The sequence below is a fragment of the Crassostrea angulata genome, chromosome 6 (assembly GCF_025612915.1).
Source record: "Crassostrea angulata isolate pt1a10 chromosome 6, ASM2561291v2, whole genome shotgun sequence".
Lineage (NCBI taxonomy): Eukaryota > Metazoa > Mollusca > Bivalvia > Ostreida > Ostreidae > Magallana > Magallana angulata.
The window spans coordinates 14,889,338-14,912,076 of NC_069116.1; the positions used below are offsets into that span (position 1 = coordinate 14,889,338).

General features: G+C 32.7%; 4 protein-coding genes across 4 annotated transcripts; 1 reads left to right on the top strand and 3 right to left on the bottom strand.

Moving 5' to 3' along the window:
- Positions 1-266: 266 nt before the first annotated feature.
- LOC128187742 (carbonyl reductase [NADPH] 1-like) lies at positions 267-2,230 on the bottom strand. Its single transcript, XM_052858284.1, has 2 exons — positions 2,116-2,230; positions 267-1,359 (listed from the first exon to the last, which is right to left on the bottom strand). The coding sequence occupies exons 1-2, from the start codon at positions 2,134-2,136 to the stop codon at positions 535-537; spliced, it is 846 nt and encodes a 281-aa protein (XP_052714244.1). The 5' UTR covers positions 2,137-2,230; the 3' UTR covers positions 267-534.
- Positions 2,231-8,500: 6,270 nt separating this feature from the next.
- Positions 8,501-11,101, top strand: LOC128187741 (potassium voltage-gated channel subfamily C member 3-like). Its single transcript, XM_052858283.1, has 2 exons — positions 8,501-9,100; positions 9,706-11,101. The coding sequence occupies exons 1-2, from the start codon at positions 8,630-8,632 to the stop codon at positions 10,594-10,596; spliced, it is 1,362 nt and encodes a 453-aa protein (XP_052714243.1). The 5' UTR covers positions 8,501-8,629; the 3' UTR covers positions 10,597-11,101.
- A 2,708-nt stretch (positions 11,102-13,809) lies between these two features.
- On the bottom strand, positions 13,810-17,763 carry LOC128187745 (uncharacterized). The gene is made up of 6 exons (XM_052858287.1): positions 17,077-17,763; positions 16,384-16,698; positions 15,293-15,776; positions 14,755-15,178; positions 14,399-14,669; positions 13,810-14,209 (listed from the first exon to the last, which is right to left on the bottom strand). Exons 3-6 carry the CDS (start codon positions 15,449-15,451, stop codon positions 13,810-13,812), a joined length of 1,254 nt encoding a protein of 417 aa, XP_052714247.1. The 5' UTR covers positions 15,452-15,776; positions 16,384-16,698; positions 17,077-17,763.
- Positions 17,764-20,148: 2,385 nt separating this feature from the next.
- On the bottom strand, positions 20,149-22,040 carry LOC128187744 (carbonyl reductase [NADPH] 1-like). The gene is made up of 2 exons (XM_052858286.1): positions 21,865-22,040; positions 20,149-21,098 (listed from the first exon to the last, which is right to left on the bottom strand). The coding sequence occupies exons 1-2, from the start codon at positions 21,883-21,885 to the stop codon at positions 20,289-20,291; spliced, it is 831 nt and encodes a 276-aa protein (XP_052714246.1). The 5' UTR covers positions 21,886-22,040; the 3' UTR covers positions 20,149-20,288.
- Between the last annotated feature and the right edge of the window lie 699 nt (positions 22,041-22,739).

Consider the following 22,739-nt stretch of genomic DNA (forward strand, 5'->3'; position numbering starts at 1 on the left):
TACAGATTTATAGTAAACATTCTGACATATTGCGCTATGCTGGTAGGGGACAAATATGACAAAACAAATATAGCTGATTTGATTGGTTATTTCGATAAAAAGTACGCCACAATATGTAGATGTCTCATACCACCGTAAAAGCAGTAAACAAAACACCCTTATTAAAAATGGATAGTATCAACAAATCCGCTATCATATCCAACGTAACATTTTATAATTTATAATAAGACTGATGTTGAGCATCATATACAGAAAAAAAACATACAGTACTTCTCAGAAATTTTAATGGAAATTACGAATATTCACACAAATTACAAAGATTATGCAGCAAAATGCAGTAACTATTTCTTATTAGTGTAAAGAGCATATTGATATATTCATCTTCACAATAGAATACGTTAACCTTGATGAATCTATTATAACGTGGGAAATCTAATGAGATGCACTCCAATATCACGAAAATCAACAAATGTTTTAAATATGGCATGTAAACATGGGATCGAATACGCTATTTATGTGACATACATATATCAATTACATTTTATATTCATATTCATTGAACTTATAAACTTTGCGATCAGCGACAAAATCTCCAGCAGGACTCTTAGTGCCTTCGGGTAGGAGAGCCAGATAAATGGGTGTATCTGCCCCCTCGTCGATGGTTTTCGGACCTTTGTGGGATGACATATCCGTATCTACATACCCTGGACAGCAAGAGTTAACAATGATGTCTTCTCTAGAATCAGCAGAAAGCTGGCGTTGTTGGATATGCGTGAGGACACTGATCCCAACTTTAGACATGCTATAAGCACTGCTGGGGTAACCTTTCTTCTCATGCTCGCCATTTTTCGCTGCTTGAATGAAATCATTCATCAAGGCTGTCAACTCTTCGATCGTAATATTTGGATTTAGGAATTTGGCTTGAACTTCTGGACTACATTTTCTAATGGCATAACTGCTAGCCATGCTTGACAAATGGACTACTCTTGCATGTGGTCTCAACAAGGGGAAAAGTGCGTCGCATACTGCGATGGTTCCAAAGTAGTTGGTTTTGTTTGTTACCTCAGCTTGCTCTGCAAATGGGGCAGGAGATGCATTCTTGTAAGCCATTCCAGCATTGTTTACCAGAATGTCTAAACCACCGTAAGTGTTCTTCAGAAAGTCTTTTAATTTTTCAATGCTTGCTTGGTCGGTGATATCAAGTTGATGGAACTTTGGAGAAAAACCCTCTTCATTCAAGCTCTGAATGGCCATTTTGCCGAGCTCTTCGTTTCTTGCTGTTAGGAAGACATCGCCTTTAAATTGTTTACATAGGCCTCTGACAATGGCATAACCTATTCCTTTGTTGGACCCTGTCACCTGTTATAAAAATACTATCAATTTTAATTCAAAAACTTTTTATTTTAAATTCATGATTTTGAGGAAAAAATGTAACGTAAAACAACATTTCACGTTAGATCTATCTTAAATGTATTTTGTTAAATGATGATCTTTTTCACAGGGTTTACTTCTTTTGGGGCACATGCAGTAGCTTCCTGGAGGAGTTTACAGTCTTTTTACATACAAACGGTAAACGTGTGGTTTTGAGGGTGGCCTGTTTGGAGCTAAATATTTTTAGAAAATGCCGTATCATGTGCTCTTTTGGGTATTACTGTTGGCTGATGAGACAGGTCACAAATAACATTTCCTCCGAATATTTTGTCATGAGAAATACAACTGCCCCCCTTTATCCTGTTTTATTGTGAATACAATTACCGGTGTGATACCTTCAGCTCTTTAATAGCACTGTCGATTCCCATATACATCAAATACCCTAATGGGTCGCTGTAGAAACTTACACGATGTAGTATAATGTACAGCATGCATGTATATTATTTGTTAACAAGCTTCCATTAATGAAATTTTAAGTTTTCTTTCAAATGCTAAAAAATAAAACATGCATGGGCATGTTATAGTACGAATCAAAGTGAAAGTAAGAGAACCGCTACAACCACAGAGCTTTCATAACCGCTCGGTAGCTGAAGAGTTTTTTGTTGAAAAAAAATGTGAAAGCAAGCACGTTTTGTATCTAGCCTACAGTATAATTGTCGATACATGTCGTAAGTGTATACTCACCACTGCTACTTTCGTGGACATGTTGTTTTGATGTTCCTGCCAGTTGTGTTGCAATAGTTGACATATGGAACACAAGAAAGGACAATAACCAGAACACGTGGAAGCATTTACTTCTACTGGGTTGTATCAGAATTGACAAAATTGAAACGTATGTGATAATCTGATGTTAAATACAGGCACGTAGCATCTGTGGGGCGGGGAAGGGGGGGGGGTCGCTGGTACACTTATACCATGATGTACATGATATTGAAAATTTAATTTTGGGTGAGTTGCCCCCTTTCCCCCTCGTTGTAAGTGCAGATAAAATAGTTAAAGGAAAATTAACCCTAAAATAAGTTTGAAGTAGTAATCGCACTTCGTTTCCTTCCCCCCCCCCCACCCCTTATGATTGGAAAAGGTTAAAAGTTGAAAAGTTTGCAGTTTTTTGTATATTTTGCATGCCAAAATTTACAAGTAAGACAAATTTGTACCCCCCTCCCACTTTCCAAAACGATGCTACCTGCCTGTAATTGATTAATTGGCTTTTTAAATGTAAACTTGATTTAAAGGGTGTATAATTAATAATTTTTTCATCATTCAATAATTTTTTCCGGGGGTGGGGACTTTTAACTTTATATGGATATTATTTTTTGATCGATGAAAACCAAAATTTATGTACACTGATAGCACGGACCCCAAAGACTTGCATGGGCGTGCCTTTTAAAAAAAAATTCAAATAGTTGCAGTAATCATAGTAACCTTCGGTTTCACTTACTTTTATAATAATCCATTGAATGATTCAAGGATATCTATATTTCATACCGGTTGTTGTTTACCGATTTACCTGTGCATATCTCAGAGATTGTAAGTGTGGATCCACAAATGTTTTCATGGGCGGGGGAGGGGGATAATATCCTTTGTACGGACGGAATTGTGGGGGTCCGATGCATATTTATTGTAATTTTAGTATGTAAATTTGCGTCGATATATGAGAATTTAGATTTTTTCAGAGACTGGTTTATTGATAAATTCAAACTTTACCTAATGAATTCAACACCAGGAAACAGTGTAATAACCGATAGTGACACAAAATAATTCTTTTATAAAACAAAAAACAATGTCAGTTGGAAAAATTGTTTGCTATTGTGTATGTTAGATCTCATGCACTATTGTATTATTCAGTTGTCCTTCTTTGTTTTCTGAAGTTGTGGCACCAGAGTTTTGTACAATACATAATTCATCAAGTTGTTAAACTTGCAGTGTTTTATCAATTTTTTTATTGATCTTTCGTGATTGTTATCTTCAACCCGCAATGGAAATGTGTGGGTTTAAGTCTACACAAATAGAAGCTCAATGCATTATTTACAAGCATCAATATTTCAATCTCAAACTTTTAAAATCGTCGACTGTACTAAAACTTATCGAGAAGCATCTCAGTATGATGTTTCGCAAAACAACAAACGTTAACCCATTTCGAAAGAAGTATGAGTGAAATAAAAACACTCTTAATTAAAAGTATTCCCTATACATTGTACATTGATCATATGAACGAACTATGCTGAAAAATTGACCTCCAATAATTTAGTAAAAAGTTCTGTTTTGATTCACTTGAGAAATTAATCGAGTTCTATCATTGTATAATGGCATATGTACACTATTTCTTCACATGAAATAAAGCTGATGTACAATTTTATCCTCCTTATATATCAATAAGTATTCAAAAGAAACAATGTTCCAGTACATCCAATACTCAATTATATCCAAAAGCGAATGAAAGAAGTTGTTGCTTATGGTCTAGATCTTTAAACAAAAATCACTATGAGGAACTCAAATACTTTCTTATCTATTGACACTGAGTTTGATTACAAGGAACTTAATGTACGTATATTACGACATCATGTTATATCTGATGTAGGTTACATCCTTTAGTTAAAATTACGTAATGTTTTTGATATTGTACATAATGCTTGCAACACTGGTGTAAAAGAAGACGAAACTCTTTCTTTTTTCATTGTGAACACTCAGTTTGGAATCACAAATTCTTATATGGTAATGTTTACTAGACTTTAAACTGTAAACTCACAGGTTGATCGAGTAAAATAATCTGAATTTTTAAAAAAGGAGTTACTAGGTATTTAAAGTATTGCAGAAATCACGCCCTTTCTATATTGTCTCTCCAAATGATGTTTCCATCTGCAATCAGACATTAATTATAGGCGGAGATTATGGAAGAGAGTGTCCCCTCCATTCGATCATGTGGATTCTCAAATTGGATATTTTTTGTGCCTATGGGGGATATTTTCCCCTTTTTATCGTTTTTAAGTTCGGAGCACACAATTTTTCAGAATAAAATGTGACACATTTCACTTGTCAAGCATTTGCATCGTTTCAGGTGTTTGCATACATAATTCAGGTAGGCCTCTCCAAAAGAACCATCTAAATACTTTTAAAGTGTATAAATAAACCACTGCAAACCATTTTAGAGAAAAAAGTGCACCTTTTACAGACTAAGTCTATATGTCAAATTAATATTTCGTTATTTGTTAAAAAAATGTTTTCGTTTCATGTTATGACCTCTACACCTACCCAGCCACCCACGAATCCACACCTCATTCGCACGTGCGCTGTCCCAGCGTTATATTCCTACGTCTCCATGTGTTCTATGAGAATTCTTTTAAGTCTGAATATTTATATTTTCAGTGTCTTTGTCTGTGACAACAGTACGAGTAGGTTTTGTAATATTAAGACGAAGTATTGTTGGGGCGCAATCGGGGTTTGCATAATTAAAAATGAAAATCACAAACATGTATATATGCCAATATTCTTAAATATTTAATCGTACAATTGCTGAAAATCACATGAATATAAGTATTAAGGATTTATCCTTTAAATATTTTGAGGTAATAATTTCAGTCGGGGCATGATCAAATCTATTATAAAGTCCTTTATTATATTTGACAACGCCCGACCAAAATTATTCCCTCATTGTACTCAAAGAATGATTTCTTATTCGATATATACTATGTAACATTGATAAACAGCGGTGTAATATTAATACTTTGTAAAACGTGAGCATACTTCTTTAAACCGTTTAATGTGGCTTTCCTTTACCTACTAAAGTATACATACAAATGTAGTATTGATATAACAAAGAGAAATACTATCAAGTATAAAGAGATGCAATTTACAATAATGATATGACTGTTTAAAGTTTTTATAAATACGTTTACACATCCAAAAAAGTAAGTACAAGTACGTGAAGTATTATATTGCCGATTAGCACGTTGCACAGAAGGAAAAGCAAACATTTCCTTACACGAGCAGATTACCAAGGTTACTAGTAATTGCACGTCTCGAGGTCAGCCAGTGTAAGTCTGTGGCGTTGGAGCTTTAGTTTCAATCGATCAAATAAAAATTCACGCTTTTGCAAATATACAAAAAGACATCATTTAAGGATTTGAAAATATACATTAAAGCAAAACTAATAGTTTTTATTTTGAAATGATAAAGACTTTTGAAGGATCTTAAAATTGATTGGAGAAGCATAATATACTGATGATGGTATAACGTTTGATTAAATTCCAAATCAAAGGATAATATTCTAAGAGAACTTGATTTTTTTCTTCAAACATCTCTATAAAAAATCTTTATTTTCCCAAATTAAATGGTATGAAATAGACGTTATTCAAAAGACTTTTTTTTTTCACTCACGCTTATTTGCATAATCCAACTTTTGATATTCCCGGCATAAATTAGATTTTCCATTAAGTTAAATAAAATAGTTGAACTAATAACGCTGAGTCGGATAATAATGGTTTTAAATTCTTCAAAGAACTTATAATGTAGTTTCCATTAAATCCATGTCACGTGGTAGACTGATGCAGACAACGTATATATTTTGATATGATTAAAAACAACTTGTATGATTTTAAAAATCCTGTAGGAAACATTCTATAAAAAAACCATCTTTGCCTTAAACCCATAGAAATACATTTTTTATAATAGTAGACACGATTTTTATACATCCTTTAGGAAATTGAATTTCTCTCATAAATTCCCATTTCTCATGGTTTATTATTTCATAAAAAGAAAACATTTCATCTGCCAGATGAGAAAGAACATTTATATGTGAATTTATATTTATCAGCAAATTCTAGTGTTAACGTTATTTGCAGACAGATGTACTTAGATTATCATTTGTTAACTATAGTTTACAACCGTTAAATATAGTTTTACAGATAAAAACGAAGTTAACGAAGTTTTTTTTAGATGTGAATTGAAGAACATTGCGAGTGTTGTTGCTTGTTTGTAATCCGTGTCCATTTTCTCTTCTTTATTACTAGTATAATGAACAATTGTTTTGTTCTTTGCCAAATGTCTTTATTTGATTGTGTTTGGATTGATTGGTTTCATCGTGTTGGACACAGTAAGGCTACATGTGTTTTTCATGCCTTTTAAGGCATGTCAAATGCACCGTAGGCTTTTTGCGAGTCTTGAATTTACATCATATGTGCCTTCATAATGATTTACAACCTTTCCTTGATGATTTTATTGTTTACATGATGTAAATGAGGTCACATTTCAAGCTGTGTATCATCAATATTCTTTAAGTATGAACTTATATTAACATAATGGGTTTCCTGAAAGATGCATTGCAATGTGAAAACAGTGTAGTTTGTAAAAACTATTATAAGTGTATATGTATGTATTTTGCATGTTATTGTTACTGTCTGCTGACTACTCAGTACGTGTATCCTTTTTACTCCCTGTTTATCTTAGTAATAAAATAAACTTCCATTAAAAACTTCCATGTTTTGAATGTGATATGTTTTTGTACAACTTTATGTCTTAATATGTGTGTAGCTCTTTGTGTATTCATACATATTGATTTAGATGTATATGCATAAGCTCAGAATAAAAAAAAATTATTCCTACTGTTATAGACGCTAACTTGAAATCCCAATACTGCACTTACCTATCATTTATCACCCAGTTGGCGTAATTAAGTAATAAAGTTTCACCTCAGTCCAATAGACTTAGACTTTTGCCCTAGTTTCCTTAAGAAAAGCACTATAAATGAGCCTACATGTATTAATTTTAAACTAATAGCAGTAGTTACTTTACGTGGTAAATCCCTCTTTACAAAGCTTGAAATTAACATCAATGGGGTTTCCTAATTAGGTTTATAGATATAACTGGATTCACAGGTCACTATCTGTTTTGTGGAATTCCAGTAAACAAAACCGAACTAACAAACATGCGAATGATCCGTAGACACAAACACACACACACACACGCGAGTTCTCTCTCTCTCTCTCTCTCTCTCTCTCAATATATAAACAGTATTTAAAATGTATTACTTTGAATTAGATTGTCTTAATTGTAGAAAACAATCATTTTTACATTCATACTAATGAACACAAAGCAAGTCATTTAAGTACGGGACTGCCTAGCTATATATCAAACACAAATTTTTTAAAACATTCTAGTATTACGAATCATTTCGCAATCCTACATCATGTGGTGTGAAATATACTATGCAAAATATAGCCTGAAAGCTAAGCTTATTTAGCATGGATCCAGACTAAACATGAGACCCCAACCAATTTCTGAACCCCAAATGAACCTACTTGTCTGCAATTAAATGCTTATTACAGTTCATATCCCCCGTTGTTTGATTTGTTTAGTGCGATATCTTGTAAGACATTCCAGTAGTTCATAGATGCTTATCAATAATTTGGTAACGAAATGATTCAAACACTGGTTATATATCGATTGCGGTAAGACAGTCGAATCTTTCATTCGAATAAAGATGAATAGGTACCAAATAAATTAAAAATGAAATGCATCGGTTTAGAGAATAAATGAGTTACTTTCGGAAGTGTTCTACATGTATTCATTTTCCTTGTTCTGTTGTCTGAAGTAGCTTCCTGTGACAAAGAGATATTTTATGAACGCTATCACTAACTCGATATATATCGATTTTTTAACCTCGCATTCACAAAGAATCAATATTATATGCTCATTTTTTTCCTACCTTATTATGTTAAAGGTAAGAAATGACAATAATCCACAATTCTGTATTCAATTAATAATAAAATATGTCTAAAAGCATAACTAATTAGGAAAGTATTAAGTTGACATATTAGTAGAATTCAAAATTTTGGAGCAAATACATTAAAGGTAAAACTTCTTTTGAAAATTCACTTTTCTATTACAAGAAAATATTGATGGAAATTTTCACAGTAAAAATAATGCTGTGTTGTTTCATTCGAATAGTTATATCATGATTTGAAGTTTCACCACACTGATTGATTGATTTTTTTTTTTGCTACAAACAAAATTCTTTAAAAACGCGTATTTGTTTCAGATGTAGTCAGTATATGGCAAGTTTTTGCTCTGAACTTTCAACAAACTGGCACGGATGAAAAGGCGGACCTAACATTCAAAAAGTATTGTTTCATTCATGAATAATAAACTCTTTGTTTGCAGACTTCAGTGCTAGTCAGTTAGAAGTCGAAACAAAAAGGACATCATGGAGAATACAGTTGTCATCAATATCAGTGGAAAAAAATTTGAAGTATCTGTAAATACCTTTAATAATATGATGTCCACCGAAAGTGATGCAAAATTGAAGCTAGAAATCTTGAAAGAAAATAACTCATCATGCTATTTCTTAGAAAGAAACTTTGGAGTATTTACCGCAGTTCTCAGTTATTTTCAAGGAAATGGTCTTCATGTTCCTGCATTGACTTGCATCGCTGAATTCAAAAAGGAATTAGACTTTTGGGGAATCGATCCTCAAGAAATAGAGCCTTGTTGTTATAGCAAATACATCGGTTTTTTCGACGACCAGAAAGCACTTACAATCCTTACAGATGATCAAACTGAGCGTATCACCGAACGCACAGAGCTACAGCGCCGTGTTAAAGCAACAGGCTGGCTTTCCATTCAGGCTAAAGTGTGGTCTGTTTTAGAAGAACCATCATTTAACATGTTTGCAAAGGTCGGTATTCAAAAACAAAATCATTATTATTATTATACGATTCTGCTAGTTGTCTTTATCTATAAAATGTATTTTAAAAAGCTAGACGCTGAACTTACATTGTAGATTATTTTTCAAAACCATTATTTTCTAATGTCTAAAAAACTTGCACAGGCAGAAGCTAAATACTCCGCTCTATCGTGAGGACATGGTATATTTTAGAATATACATCAACACTTTTATATTAGCTCTAAGCATGATGAACCAAAGATAATTCTTATGTCCGATAACAATGGTCTCGAAGACAATGTTAACATGCGTAGCAATTATCATTCAACATAAAATGGTATGATGTCATGCAATTATCCTATAACACAACGAAGGGCATTGTTTAAAATAGCCTGATATAGTACATTGTTTGGACATTTCTTAATCTAACTATTTGCACTTCTGTGAAAGCGATCGAATTTTCAGTGTTTAATCCACCTGAATGTAAATCCATGTGGTCGATTTTTTGTTCTAAAAGTATTTTTCAAATACATTTGACAGTATACTATTGTCTATATCTATAATTTTCATATTTGTTTATCGATGATAAATTAAAAAAAATTATAATTGATTTTCAGGGATATTTCTATATAAGTGCGTTCTTTGTCATCGTGTCCATTGCAGCCTTAGTATGTGGAACCCATCCAACATTCATGCGATCACTTCGTGAATCTGAGTGGGAAGAGTTCTTTGGAGAAGAATACCATCAATATTCAGGACACTTTGATTCGAGTGGATCATCAACTAATACAACGCTTATTCCATTGCCAACACACGCTAAAGCACCACTTGATTTCCTGTCATATCTCGATTTCATTACCACTACTTTCTTTTCTGTGGAATTTATCCTTCGATTTATATTTTGCCCAAACAAAAAAAAGTTTATATCATCGTTCCTAAATCTAGTAGATATATTTTCTCTCTGTGTCATGTATTCTAAATACATTGTAGAAGCTATCAACCCGAGAGAAAAATACTCAGCAACTGTTTTCGATATTGTGCACTGCTTTCAGATTGTTCGGGTATTCCGTCTATTCCGTTTGGTGAAAAACTTCATCGGATTCCGTGTATTATTATACGCGTTGAAGGCCAGTATCTGGGAAGTACTTTTGATGTCGCTGTTTCTTGTTGTAGCCATGCTGATGTTCTCAGCATTCGTTTTCTTTTCGGGGGATACGGCTTTCACTAGCATCCCAGACGCTTTCTGGTGGGCAATTGTTACTATGACAACTGTTGGATACGGCGATATGTATCCCACGCAACCTCTTTCAAAAACCATCGGAGCGGTCTGTGCTGTCACAGGAGTATGTCTCCTAGCGATTATCATCCCAATCTTTGTCAACAATTTTCTTTTATTTTATGCTTACTCCAAAGTTTGGGGAAGCAAAGACAATGCAAATACGAATAAAGGGGGTACGAAGAAAAATAACATCATTTCTTCGAAGTCAAAGGTTTCTCCTGACTGTTGATTTTGAGATAACTTACCTTTTTTACCAACTATTGTCTTATGTACATGTTTTATTCAAATCCTTCCTCTCGGAAAATAGGCACATATTATCGTTTTATGATGTTTCTTACTTTGTATCTAGTGTATATTGGACAAAACTTTCTCATATATTATATTTATCGAATGCAACCAAGCTACAACTTTCACCAAATAAATCATTTCTCGTACTGGCGAAAGTTTGATATCTGTGCTTTAAAACATAACCATGCAGACTATGCTCCGCCTGTTAATAAGTTTCTATCGTTTACCTTCAACTTTTTCTTGATTAAGAGGGCTGAATAGTCTTGGCCATTTTTGATTGTTCAAATATCTATTTTACCATTTCAATTTATTTTTTGGCTAAATAATAAAGTTTACGGCAAAAAAAATATACTTTAGTTACGTTTATTTTTTCTTAATTTTACTGTAATTGTTAAAGAGTTTGGTCAATTTCCAATAGAAATTTAATGTCATGAAGGTTTTAAACTGCGCTGCTATAAAAAAGTAACAAGAGACGATTTGGCTATTTTTTAGCTAACGCACTTATGTACATTAACAGTAATTTAGTGAATTTTACTAACTTTTCATAATTAATTTAATAATTACTTAAAAGAGAGATGTTCATATAAACAAAAGAATGCCTTCTTTGATGATTCATGCGGGTTATGAAGGAAGCGATCATTGTAGAAAAAATAACATAACCCGTTTAAGCGGGTCATGTATTTTTTCTGCAATGTCGCTACCTTCATATCCCAAATGAATCACCAAAAGAAGCATTTTATTGTTCAAATATAATCGTTCTTATTTTGGTCATCACATTTGCATGACATACTCATAAAACCAAATACAAGTTGTTTGATTTTTACAAACAAAGATCAAGCAGCTTTCAAATGCTTAAAGTAAAACCTTGCTACAATATTTTCCGTTCGTTGGACATGTATGACCTTGAAAGAGCAGGAAATGAAAATATCTTTGTCATTGTCAAATTATTTTAACGATTTTAACTTTGATGCTGTTGTTATATTTCAAAATAATACATGTTTGATTAATAAAAAATGAAGTGAATCTTAGTTACTAGTTTAATTATTGTTTTTGCGTCACCACTAGACAAATACGAGGAGATGTACTTTAATTAAATATAAACAATTGCTGGGACATGAGTTATAAATATTAGATACACAAAGTTATGTCACATTATTAAAACTGTTGTTTATTCAATAAATGAATTCACATTTGTTTTGCCTCAGATGCCGAGATAGTTGTGGATGTGTTCGTGTCTTTTTACGCCATTTTGATGAGAGTCCAACTACGGTCAAAGAAACTAAACAAAAAGAGAGAAAATTATTAAATCTATTACCGGTACATGTATTTTATTTTAGATCTATTTTGCGGTTTAAATGAATTGATAACTTATGTACATAAAAACTCTTCAGAGGAAAATATAAATACCATTTTTTTTAATTAAATGGATACACCTTGATGTCTACGAACTTAGTCAAAGACAAATTGGCAAGGAATTTTAAAGTAACCATATCGAAAGTTTATCAACAATGTGAAACACAAAATTGATGTCAGTACTTAACATATAAAAAGTTCCATGAACATATTTATCTATAAGCAAATTGGAAGACTACCGATAACATTTTTGACAAAATGACAAAAGGCGGGCGGAAAAGGGTAAAACTCCGTCATATAATGGCGGGTCATACGATATATATTTATATATTTCAATTCATACAATAAAGAAAAAAGTATACCTTTCTCAATCTTCTTTTGTTTTGAATCTGTAAGAAAATATATATTTCTATACTGTTATGAATTTTTGTTGCCAAACATGTACTCTAAAACACCCCCCCCCCCCCCCCAGACGTACCAAGTCTTACTGATTATACATGTAATTGTGTTTAAATACTAGTACTCAGTAGTCAGTTATGTTCATCTCTACTTATTACTGCCTGACGAGGCCTGTACGATCCACAGCATCCTCAAATCCCTGGGTAGCACCTTACAACCAAAGCTACCAAATTACAGCGCTAAATAATGCTTTTTCATTCCTATAACCAGCACTAGCTTGTATCATTCAAAACAACATTAAAGTAGAATTACATGAAATCACCTATAATGGCAATCAAATATAACGAAAACATTAAAAGCCGTCGATATTTGATAAGGTCATAATCCTTGATGTAAATATGCACTATGGCTTGTACAGTTGATTTTGAAATCATCGGTTTGCACTATTTTACTTTTTTAGTATACCCAATTGTTGAATATTGTTAAAAAAAGAACAGGCACTGGAGTTAAAAGAATGCAATCTATCTCTTAAAATATTTTGACCTGGCGTCAGTATGATTTGCATGTTTATGTGTAATTTGGTATATTGTTTCTTCTTTTACTGCTACTATCATCATTTCTAAATACTATGTTCTATTTCCCTTGTGAAAGAAACACAAAATTTGCGCACAGAAAGGGTAAAGGTTCTGACATTTGTGTTGAGTCGTATTTATTAATTGTTATGTTGAAATTACACTGAATGTAAGGCAGTTTAATTTCAAAGCAAAATGAGCTGCAATTTTCATGCTGATTTGTTTGTTATTTTCTACTAAAATGACAAGAATGTCATGGTTTTTTGTTTTTGGTTTTTTTTTTTATATCTGTTAGCCTTATTTTTGTGGGAAAACCGTTAAGAAGCCTTAATTGAAGCAGAATTGAATTAGTGTCGTCATGTACAAAAATAAACCTGTTATATATTCTTTGGAAGAGAAATTTTTCTTCTGACAAAAATTATGATTTTTTTCAAATCTTACTTATCATAAAAGATTAAGTTACATGCAGACTAAGTATACTAGCAGGTTTTTGCAGCAAAATAAAATTCTAAAAAGTACAGCTCATATTGCTTTAAATAATAAACTATAGATGTGTTAGCATGATATTTTGACGATATTGTTTGTTTCCCTGCAATGTATATGATGTTCTGAGTATTTTCTATTGGGACCAACCAAGGGTGATAATGAGGTCACTAAACCCGTTCTAACAGGGCACTTGGATTTTTACGAACATCTTTTTATTTAAAAAAAATTGTTTCAGACTGCTCAGAGAATTTCTAAAACGTGCTGAAAATGTGATTAAAAATTGAACTAAAACAAAATTACATTAAGGAGTTTACGATATAACTGAGAATTCCTTTCTATTTCTACTAACCTTTTCTTTTTGTTCTATTGTTTTCACTATGAATGAAGTCTTTCCAAAGGCTTGCAACCTGGCTTGTTTTGTGATCAGACATAAGTCTGGTAAAAAGAAGTTCCCTGTTCTTTTCCCTCATGAGATCAACAATTTGTGGAAGAAAATTTATAATCAAAATAATTATTCCATTTAAAGGCAGAGTAATTGCCATAAATACTCTGAACATCACGTGATCATCAGTCAGCAAACGGAGCACAGTTGTGACAGTAGTGAATAGAGAATAGCAGATTGCGGAAAACAAAACTTGCTTGACCTCTTTTCTTCCTCTTTTTCTGCATTTGTAGATGACTGATAAAGTCATACACGGGAATAGAATTATCCAAAAGAAGCACATAAAAATGATATATTCCGTCCTAAAAATTAAAGACGTTTAAGCATAAAAACATTTTGCATTGAAAATCGAAAACTGAAATATTTGAGTTGATTTGAGTTGAAATATATATACTCTGCTTTGATTTTATTGTTTAATACTGTTCATCCTCTGTAAATCATCGAACGATACAGCCATTGTCATTAGTTTTCCAAAATTGAGTGTATCATACCTGTTGAATTCGCAATACCATTGGATACATAAATCGTCAATCTTTGAAATCTGAAACAAAGATGGCACCGACCACGTCATAGTCACATGGTCCTCCAAAGTCCAGACGACGTATATGATGATTGGCGCCGATATTACAATAGGTAAATACGTGAAGGCGAAATCCCATTTTGGTAGCTCAGTAATATTTGTTTTTATGATTGCGTGAAGGCAAGCTGTTTTGTTGAGTTTTATCAATAAGCCAGTCAGGGTAATGCTATAGACACTTCCAAAAATGATAATTAGTATCATCATCATATAATAAAGGTTTATTATAAAATTTATATTTGACAAGTTATCTTTCTACCCATTTACCTAGTAGTGCGATATGAATTCCACATGCTAAAGGTGAACCATCAAACAAATACACCATTGCTCCCAGGATTTGCACGGTTGTTCCTATAATTATGCAAGCATGTCCGTCGGCAGAAAGACTAAATATTTTGTGAGAGGAAAATTTGGCCAGGTAGTAAGTACAAACAATAGCTACTCCGACACCAATGATAACAAGAAAGATAGTAGTAAGTCCAACTCCGCTTTCAATACTGTTCAGAGTAACATGAGGAATGGTGGAAAGATATTGCACCTTTTCGTTGTAATCAGATACAAATTTTGGATCCAGACAAACTGAACATTGATCATCCGGACATTCTGATTTAAAAATTCGCCGTTCACCATTCAAGTTGTACATGCTTAGTTTTCGTAAATCTAGAGTTATCTCTTCCTTTTGTTTACTTCCAACCTAAAACGAAAAGAATCATTGGGATAATTAGTGTTTTCACAAAACATTCAATAAATTCCAACACCTTTTGATACACCGATAATAAGATATACCTAATCTTAAATATATACTTACTTCGACTAATTGAGGATTGCCTTTGGGACCATACTGGAAGTTAAGGATAACCATAGGAATTGTTGCATTTCTATTTTCAAAGCCGAATAGCGTTCCTCCATCAGGAGTAACCGTAACACGATCCAATTCAAGCTCAAGTTGATGGTAGATTTCTGACATATTCCCATTGACACACTTCTTAAGAGATGATAAGTTGCAATGCTTGTCCAGAACATTTTGGAAAGCTTTAGACAGGGCATAAACCCCATGAATTGTTGACGCTACAAAAGGAGACTGTTTCTTTTGTAGCCCACTAAGGTTTAAATCAGTTGCACAATCCTTGGTGTATCGATTTGAAAACCTTAGGTTACATTGGTGTACATCCTCCAAAAATGTTTTGCCCCAGGCAGTGTTTCTGTCCAGTCTCCTTCATCAATTTTCAGATGCTGGAAATATGATCTGAACTGTTTGATTTCCATCAAATTGTTCTGCATTACGACCAATCCTATAAGTTAAATAAAAACATATCATTTAAGAAATGAACTCAATGTCTACCCAAGTTATACGAGTATAACCTTGGTTGGGGCAATTTACGCTTTATAATCCGCATAGCGGATTATAAAAAAAGCGTAAATTGCTCCAACCCAGGTTATACGAGTATAATTTCAGGATTTTCAACATAGCTATCTTAAATTCTCAGCATATAGTTAACAGTTATTCCTTTTACATTTGCAAAGGTTAAGACACTTTTTGTGAGATCAGAGCCAAAAGCATCGTTGCTGTAAACAATTCCTATGCTATGAATCTTCAGATGTTCCAAAACACTAATGATAGCTAAGGTTCCATCCTTATTAGATGGGACCATACGCATAAAATATGGGTATGAATTCTTATCAGAAAATGTTGAACTAGTCGCACTGATGCTAATGGTAGGTATTTTCTTTGAATAACTGTAATGTGCTAGACTTTCAACTCCTGAACTAAATGGAAATCCAACGCCGCCTATGTAATTTTTCCTCTTTACACTAGCATCTCTTAGCCCAAGTGAATACAATACGTCCATTTGATGAATGAACCTGCTCGGTACGGAACACGTATCAATGATATCATACCCTAGTTTCACAGATGTCAAATTGTTCATGGAGTCCACAGCAAAGACTATGGCCTCGCTGAACAGAACATAGTTATTCCTAATTTCTCCACAGCCTTCTCCACAGTATAAGAAGAGTAATGCAGGGGTAGGTTCCCCACAATTTGTATGTCGGATATAAATGGTGAAGTGAGTTGTTCAAAAGCCACGTGTCATCGGCACTTGTAGTGAAACGCTTTATTCCACGACACTGCGGTAGATCTTAATCTCCGGTTTTTTTGTCATACAAAATCCAGGATCCGATCGATGTGAACTGGGTACTATTTACTTCTCCTACCTACAACATTAACTAATTGCAAGCCTTAAAAATGTAATTTCATTCAAAACCATTTCAAGGGGAAATTCTAAGTTCAGGTTTTTTTCCCACCAAGCTGTGGCAAGATATCGACATTAAGAATATTTTTGATTTGTGTATTATGTAATTTAACTCAAACTACAAAAATTATTCTTATAAAATAAAACTTTCATAAAAAAGTAATAATGATCCAAAACAATTATTGATCTGATTTCTTTTAAGAAAAATTTCAAATATTTGTCAGGTTATAGAAAACTATATATTACTCAAGTTAAAGGGTCACAAAGTATTCTGGCATAATTTGTTAGCTATAGTAATAGTAGAGCTTTTTGCGTTATCAATCATGCATATAATTCTTACCTGAATAAACTTTGTTTTCGTTGTATTTGGGCGGTCTCTTCATTTGATACATTGATTTGAATGTTGTAAACATGACTTCGCTGTTCCCGCAGCTTCATTTCTTTCATCCACTTCAATATTATACAGCTGTCGTTTACTTTAAATAAACTTGATTTAATTGATTATTTCAATAGGAAGTACGCAACACAATGGAAAAGTTTCATATCACCTTAAGAGCAGTAAACAAAATGCCCTTATCGAAATTGGAAAGTATCAACAAATCCGCTATTAAAAGATATCTATTATAACATTTTATTCATAATAAGATTGATGTTGAGGATCATGTACAGAAAAGCAGATATAGTGCTTCAGAGATATTTTAATGTTTTAATTTACAAAGATTATACAGCAAAATGCAGTGACTATTTCCTATTATTTTAGTGTAAAGAGCATATTGATATATTCATCTTCACATCATAAGTATACGTTAACGTTAATGAATCAATTATAACGTGGGGAATCTAATGTGATGCACTCCCATATTAGGAAAATCAATAAATATATGACGTTTAAACATGACATGCTTGACAACTGGAAGACTCTTGAATGTGGTCTCAAGAAGGGGAAAAGTATGTCGCATACAGCGATGGTTCCAAAGTAGTTGTTTTTGACGATGGCATAGCCTGTTCCTTTTTAGACCCTGTCATCTGTAATAAAAATGTTATGATTTTTAATTCATAAACTTTTTATCTAATTTGTGATTTTGAGAAAATAATTGTTTTCTTTCATGACGAAGTACATGCATGTATATTGTTTATCATGAAATGGAGAAGACCAAACAAGATCATAAACTCTAGAAAGCTGAGTTGGAGCAGCAACACAAACTGGAAATGAGACAAATGAACATGGCAACCGGTTGGAACCTAAGGTAAGGCAGGATAAAATATTGCCAAAACAAGGGTAAGTCAAGACTAAATGAAAGCAAATCACGATATGGCAGGATCAAATGTAGGAAGTACAAGGTAAGGCAGGATCAGTTTTTGGAAATATCTGGGTAAAGGAGGATCAAATGCAAATCAGAAATACATATAATCTTAAACATACTTACTGTTAAATTCCAATTTTCTCCATTTTTTAAATACATGGAATATTTTAAAGTTACTTTTTATTGCGGAGTATACATGTAATAAATTAATATCAAATAACCGATTATCTCAACACCAAGAATGGTCCCCAAATCACTGAGGAAATTAGAGTCGTTACCACAGACACCGACTAGATGAAGCAAGCAACTAAACTGTAGGTTTAATTTAACATACAATGTTGTAAAAAGTTCGATTTGAAAAGAAGTTTCATTTATAGAAACTTCAAAAGCAAAAATTTTAGATTTGGCTTTATTTTCTTTTAAACGAAATATTAAGATAACTGATAATTTTTATAAGAAAACTTCATTCTAATTGTTGTTAGAAATTTAGACACTTTATATGATTATGATTGTACTTAATTTTGGAGACAGATTCAAAATGCTTAAAATTTTATTTATCACTATTTATTTTGAATAAAACGATCATGTTTATAATGAGATTTTATTTGTTATGTTGTAGTATATTGTTAATTTTTACGTCTCACTTTATGAGTTTATACATTTTTTATGCATCTTTATTGCACAGAATATTTTACAATCAGTTTTTGAGAAATCCATATCAATGAAATGATAATACAACATTAGTGTCATGGCGATAATATAATTGATAGAATATTCTTAAATTGTCTTTTATTAAGCTTGTTATCTTTGTTAAGACGCATGAATGACCAGCAATTTAATATTTTACTTCAACTATGAATATTAATTGTTATTATACATCTATCGATATGATTAGAGAATATAAAGCATGTTCTTGATATCATTGACTTCTCCATATGTTAGCATGTTGACTGTGATTTGCCAATATCATGTTTTTGTGTTAGTTTAAGTGCATTTTGTGTCAATCTAATTAAGTGTCATGCTTTAATTGTTTAAAAGAGGGTGGTGTTCAATAGTTACTCAGAGTTAATAAATACAAGGAACATTAATAAGTATAAAGTAAACAGAAATCGGCCTCTCACTACACCTCCATATTTCCACCGCTCACGTCTAGTCCATGTATATTTGAAGAAAAGTGATTTGTCTTTGCCCCATCCCAAGTTTTGCATGTCAAATAGATTTGACAACAATTTTTTTAGAGGAGGTGGGGTAGATTAAATGATGAGTTTTAGCATATAACCCCTAAAACCAATTTTTCGAGAGATATTTAAAGTACTTATTCATACTGTATGAACTGCCAGTTTATTGGTGGCCTTGGTTTTGAATTTTAAATATTCTGAGAATTGGTGTTTGTTATGCATTCCTTACTACTCAAAAAATGTTCGTCGCGCTCGGCGTTATCTATGTTTGTAGTATGTAAATTCTGTCGTATTCCATTGTTATTGAGAGTGAGATTAATATTTTTATTATATATTATTTAAACATTAAAATGAAGAAATGTATTATTTTCCTTTTACACTACCGTAAATCACCCTCATTGTTAAATTTTTGTTATGTCTCGGATTATATATTATTAACGATTCGAGACAATTTTACGTATTATTGAAAAACATGTAAGATTAACATATTTTAATAAATGTTAAATGTTATCTTTACATACTTTTTAATCGATTAAAAGTTAATAATGTCCATTTTAAAAAATGCATATTTTCACAGACTTTATAATTTTTAATGTTATTTTTGGCTATTGAGAAAACTTTTCAATTTTTCATCTTTTGCAACCTATCCAGTGCATTTGTAACTTTTTAAATTTTAAGTAATTATGATATATGACAAACCAAAATTTGGGATAAAAGTTGAAGGGTAAGTTCTTTTTTCCCTGTAAATTTCAATATCACATAAAATTAAGGTCTCAGATGTATATCCATACATATTATCGATTTATAATCGGAAATAATGTAGGTTGAGATCACATTTATGATTAATTGGTATTACAAAACATACAAATTAAAATCCACGGAATAGCTGTAAAGCTAAGGAAAAACAATAATACCGAAAGTGAAAAAAACCCTGTTAGCAAATAGTTTATTTTACAAATAATTTGGTATTTATACTCTTACAAGTTCATAGAGTTCATAACAGAAATGAGTTAATCTACATATCTTAATTAATTGAAATAAAAGTACGAAACAAAGATGAAGTGTACTGATTATTCGTTCCATTTCTTAATCTTCCTTTCCGATAAAAAATTCCCCGCTGGACTTTTGGTTCCTGGCGGGAGAAGAGCCAAGTAAAGGGGTGTGTCTGCGCCTTGGTCAATGGTTTTATGCCCTTTGTGTGACGACATATCCGTATCGACGTAACCAGGACAGCAAGCATTGACTAAGATGTCTTCTCGCGAGTCTGTCGAAAGTTGGCGATGCTGAATTTCTGTCAAAACTGACACGCCGACCTTTGACATGCCGTAAGCGCTGCTAGGATACCCTTTGCTTTCGTGGTTACCTTTTTTTGCTGCTTGTATGAAGTCGTGCATTAAATTTGTTAGGTCGTCGACTGTAACTTTGTAGTTTAAAAACTTTGCTTGAACCTGTTTGCTACATTTCTTAATTGCAAAGGTACTTGCCATGCTTGAAACGTTTACAACCCGCGCATGCGGTCTCAGTAACGGAAACAGAGCATTGCAGAGATCAAGTGTTCCTTGATAATTTGTCCTAATTGTCACTTCTGCCTGTTCCGCAAATGGAGCCGTAGAGTCTTGCTTGTAAGCAATTCCGGCATTGTTGACCAGGATGTCCAAACCGCCGTATGTATTCTTGAGGAAATCTCTCAGACGATCAATGCTGGCTTGGTCCGTGATGTCAAGTTGATGGAACTTTGGATACAGTCCCTCCGAGTTTAAGCTCTTGGTGGCCTCCTGGCCCAACTCCTCCTTCCTTGCAGTAAGGTAGACATCTCCCTCAAACTGCTTGCACAGACCTCGAACTATGGCGTACCCTATCCCCTTATTAGATCCAGTTACCTATAAAGTTCAGACATGCACCAATAAATTAAGATTGAAAATAAAAATGATGATATGAATTTAAAACTTTTTAAATTAGTTGAATCTCATTGGAAAAATTAATTGATAAAAATCGTTTAAAACCATGCATGTTTTCCATGATGATAGAACATTGCGAAGGACAACCTTAAGGTTGATGGTAATGAAAGTGCGTATGCATGGTTACTAGTGTACCATAGTTCGTGTCTGGTAGCAAAACATTTGCAGATGAAAATAAAATGAAAAACGTAGAGGCTAAACAAAATTAAAATGAACTTCGAATAGTTTTTACGGTTTTTAATATTCATTAGGTATTGCATGCTAGCGATGGAAACATTCGAAGATTAACCGTTACAGTCCTCCATACTTGTAATTTACATAAGTAGCCTTTCGAAAGAAAAATCGTATTTGATTCAAGGTACAAGAAAATTGAAACATTTATAAATTAATTAAGAACAAGAACATACATTTGATTTAAAGTACTTCAGAGAATCAAATATTTCATTTCAAGAATTTACAGCAAAAATCCCTTTTCACTGTCTGAATATATTCGCTTACCTAAATGATTATCAGCATAGTTACGCTAAATACGGGCTTATCGATTGCTTCACCTGTTCACTTTTAGCATTACTTTATTGCTAAAAATAATAATTATAAGTGTGCAAAGTGACATAATTTAGCATTTCTTTATGTATGTTTACAAATGACAATTAAATAATAAGTAAAATTAAGAAAGAAAAACCCTTACCACTGCCACCTTCTTCGACATGATTAAAGATTCGGGTATTCACGTGTCTGTTCTAAAATGTGACCAAAGTAAACACAATCCAAACGGGTCGTTTTGTGGGACAATTTAATCATTACCTTTAACTTGTAAATCCTAGGTAAAAAGAAAGAAAACAACACAGACATGATCACATGTGGGTGAAGTAAATCGTGATGTTATTAATCTCATGCTCGGATCAGAAAGTCCAGACCCCCCCCCCCCCCCCTTCCCTGCAAAATTCAACCTTCTTAAATTCACATTATTACATTTCAATAAAAATATGCCCTTACCCTCCCCCGGCAAACTAAATAGCTATCGGACCCCCCTGAAAAAATGCTCTAGACATAGCTGCACATAACTCTTTATAAAGTGTGTATGTTTAGAAAGACGTGAATTTATATACATATTGAAATATGCAATTAGAGAAATTTATGCGTCATGTCGATCAATCTTTTGATATTAACTTTCTAAACCACCATACGGAAAACTGGCTCTATAGTAGGATTTCCTTCGCTAAATCCTGGATCCTCAAGGATATAATTTCCTTTTGCAAATCACCCTCTATATCTCTGTAGCCAGTTTTGCTTGTTTTCTGCTGACTTAAAAATGTGCTAATGTGTTATAAAACATTGACATACACATCTTACTAACAACATTTTAATTCAAAAATAAATCTGGCAATTATGATCAAAATATAAAAAAGATATTTACTTGATACACAAATTTTATTAAAATTAATACGCATTTTAATATCAGTATGAAAATGACAGGTTCATTATAGTCTATATATAATGATGCTTAAATATTAAAATGATACATATTTTTTAATAGAAATAAACAATCTTATAAGCCAAAAG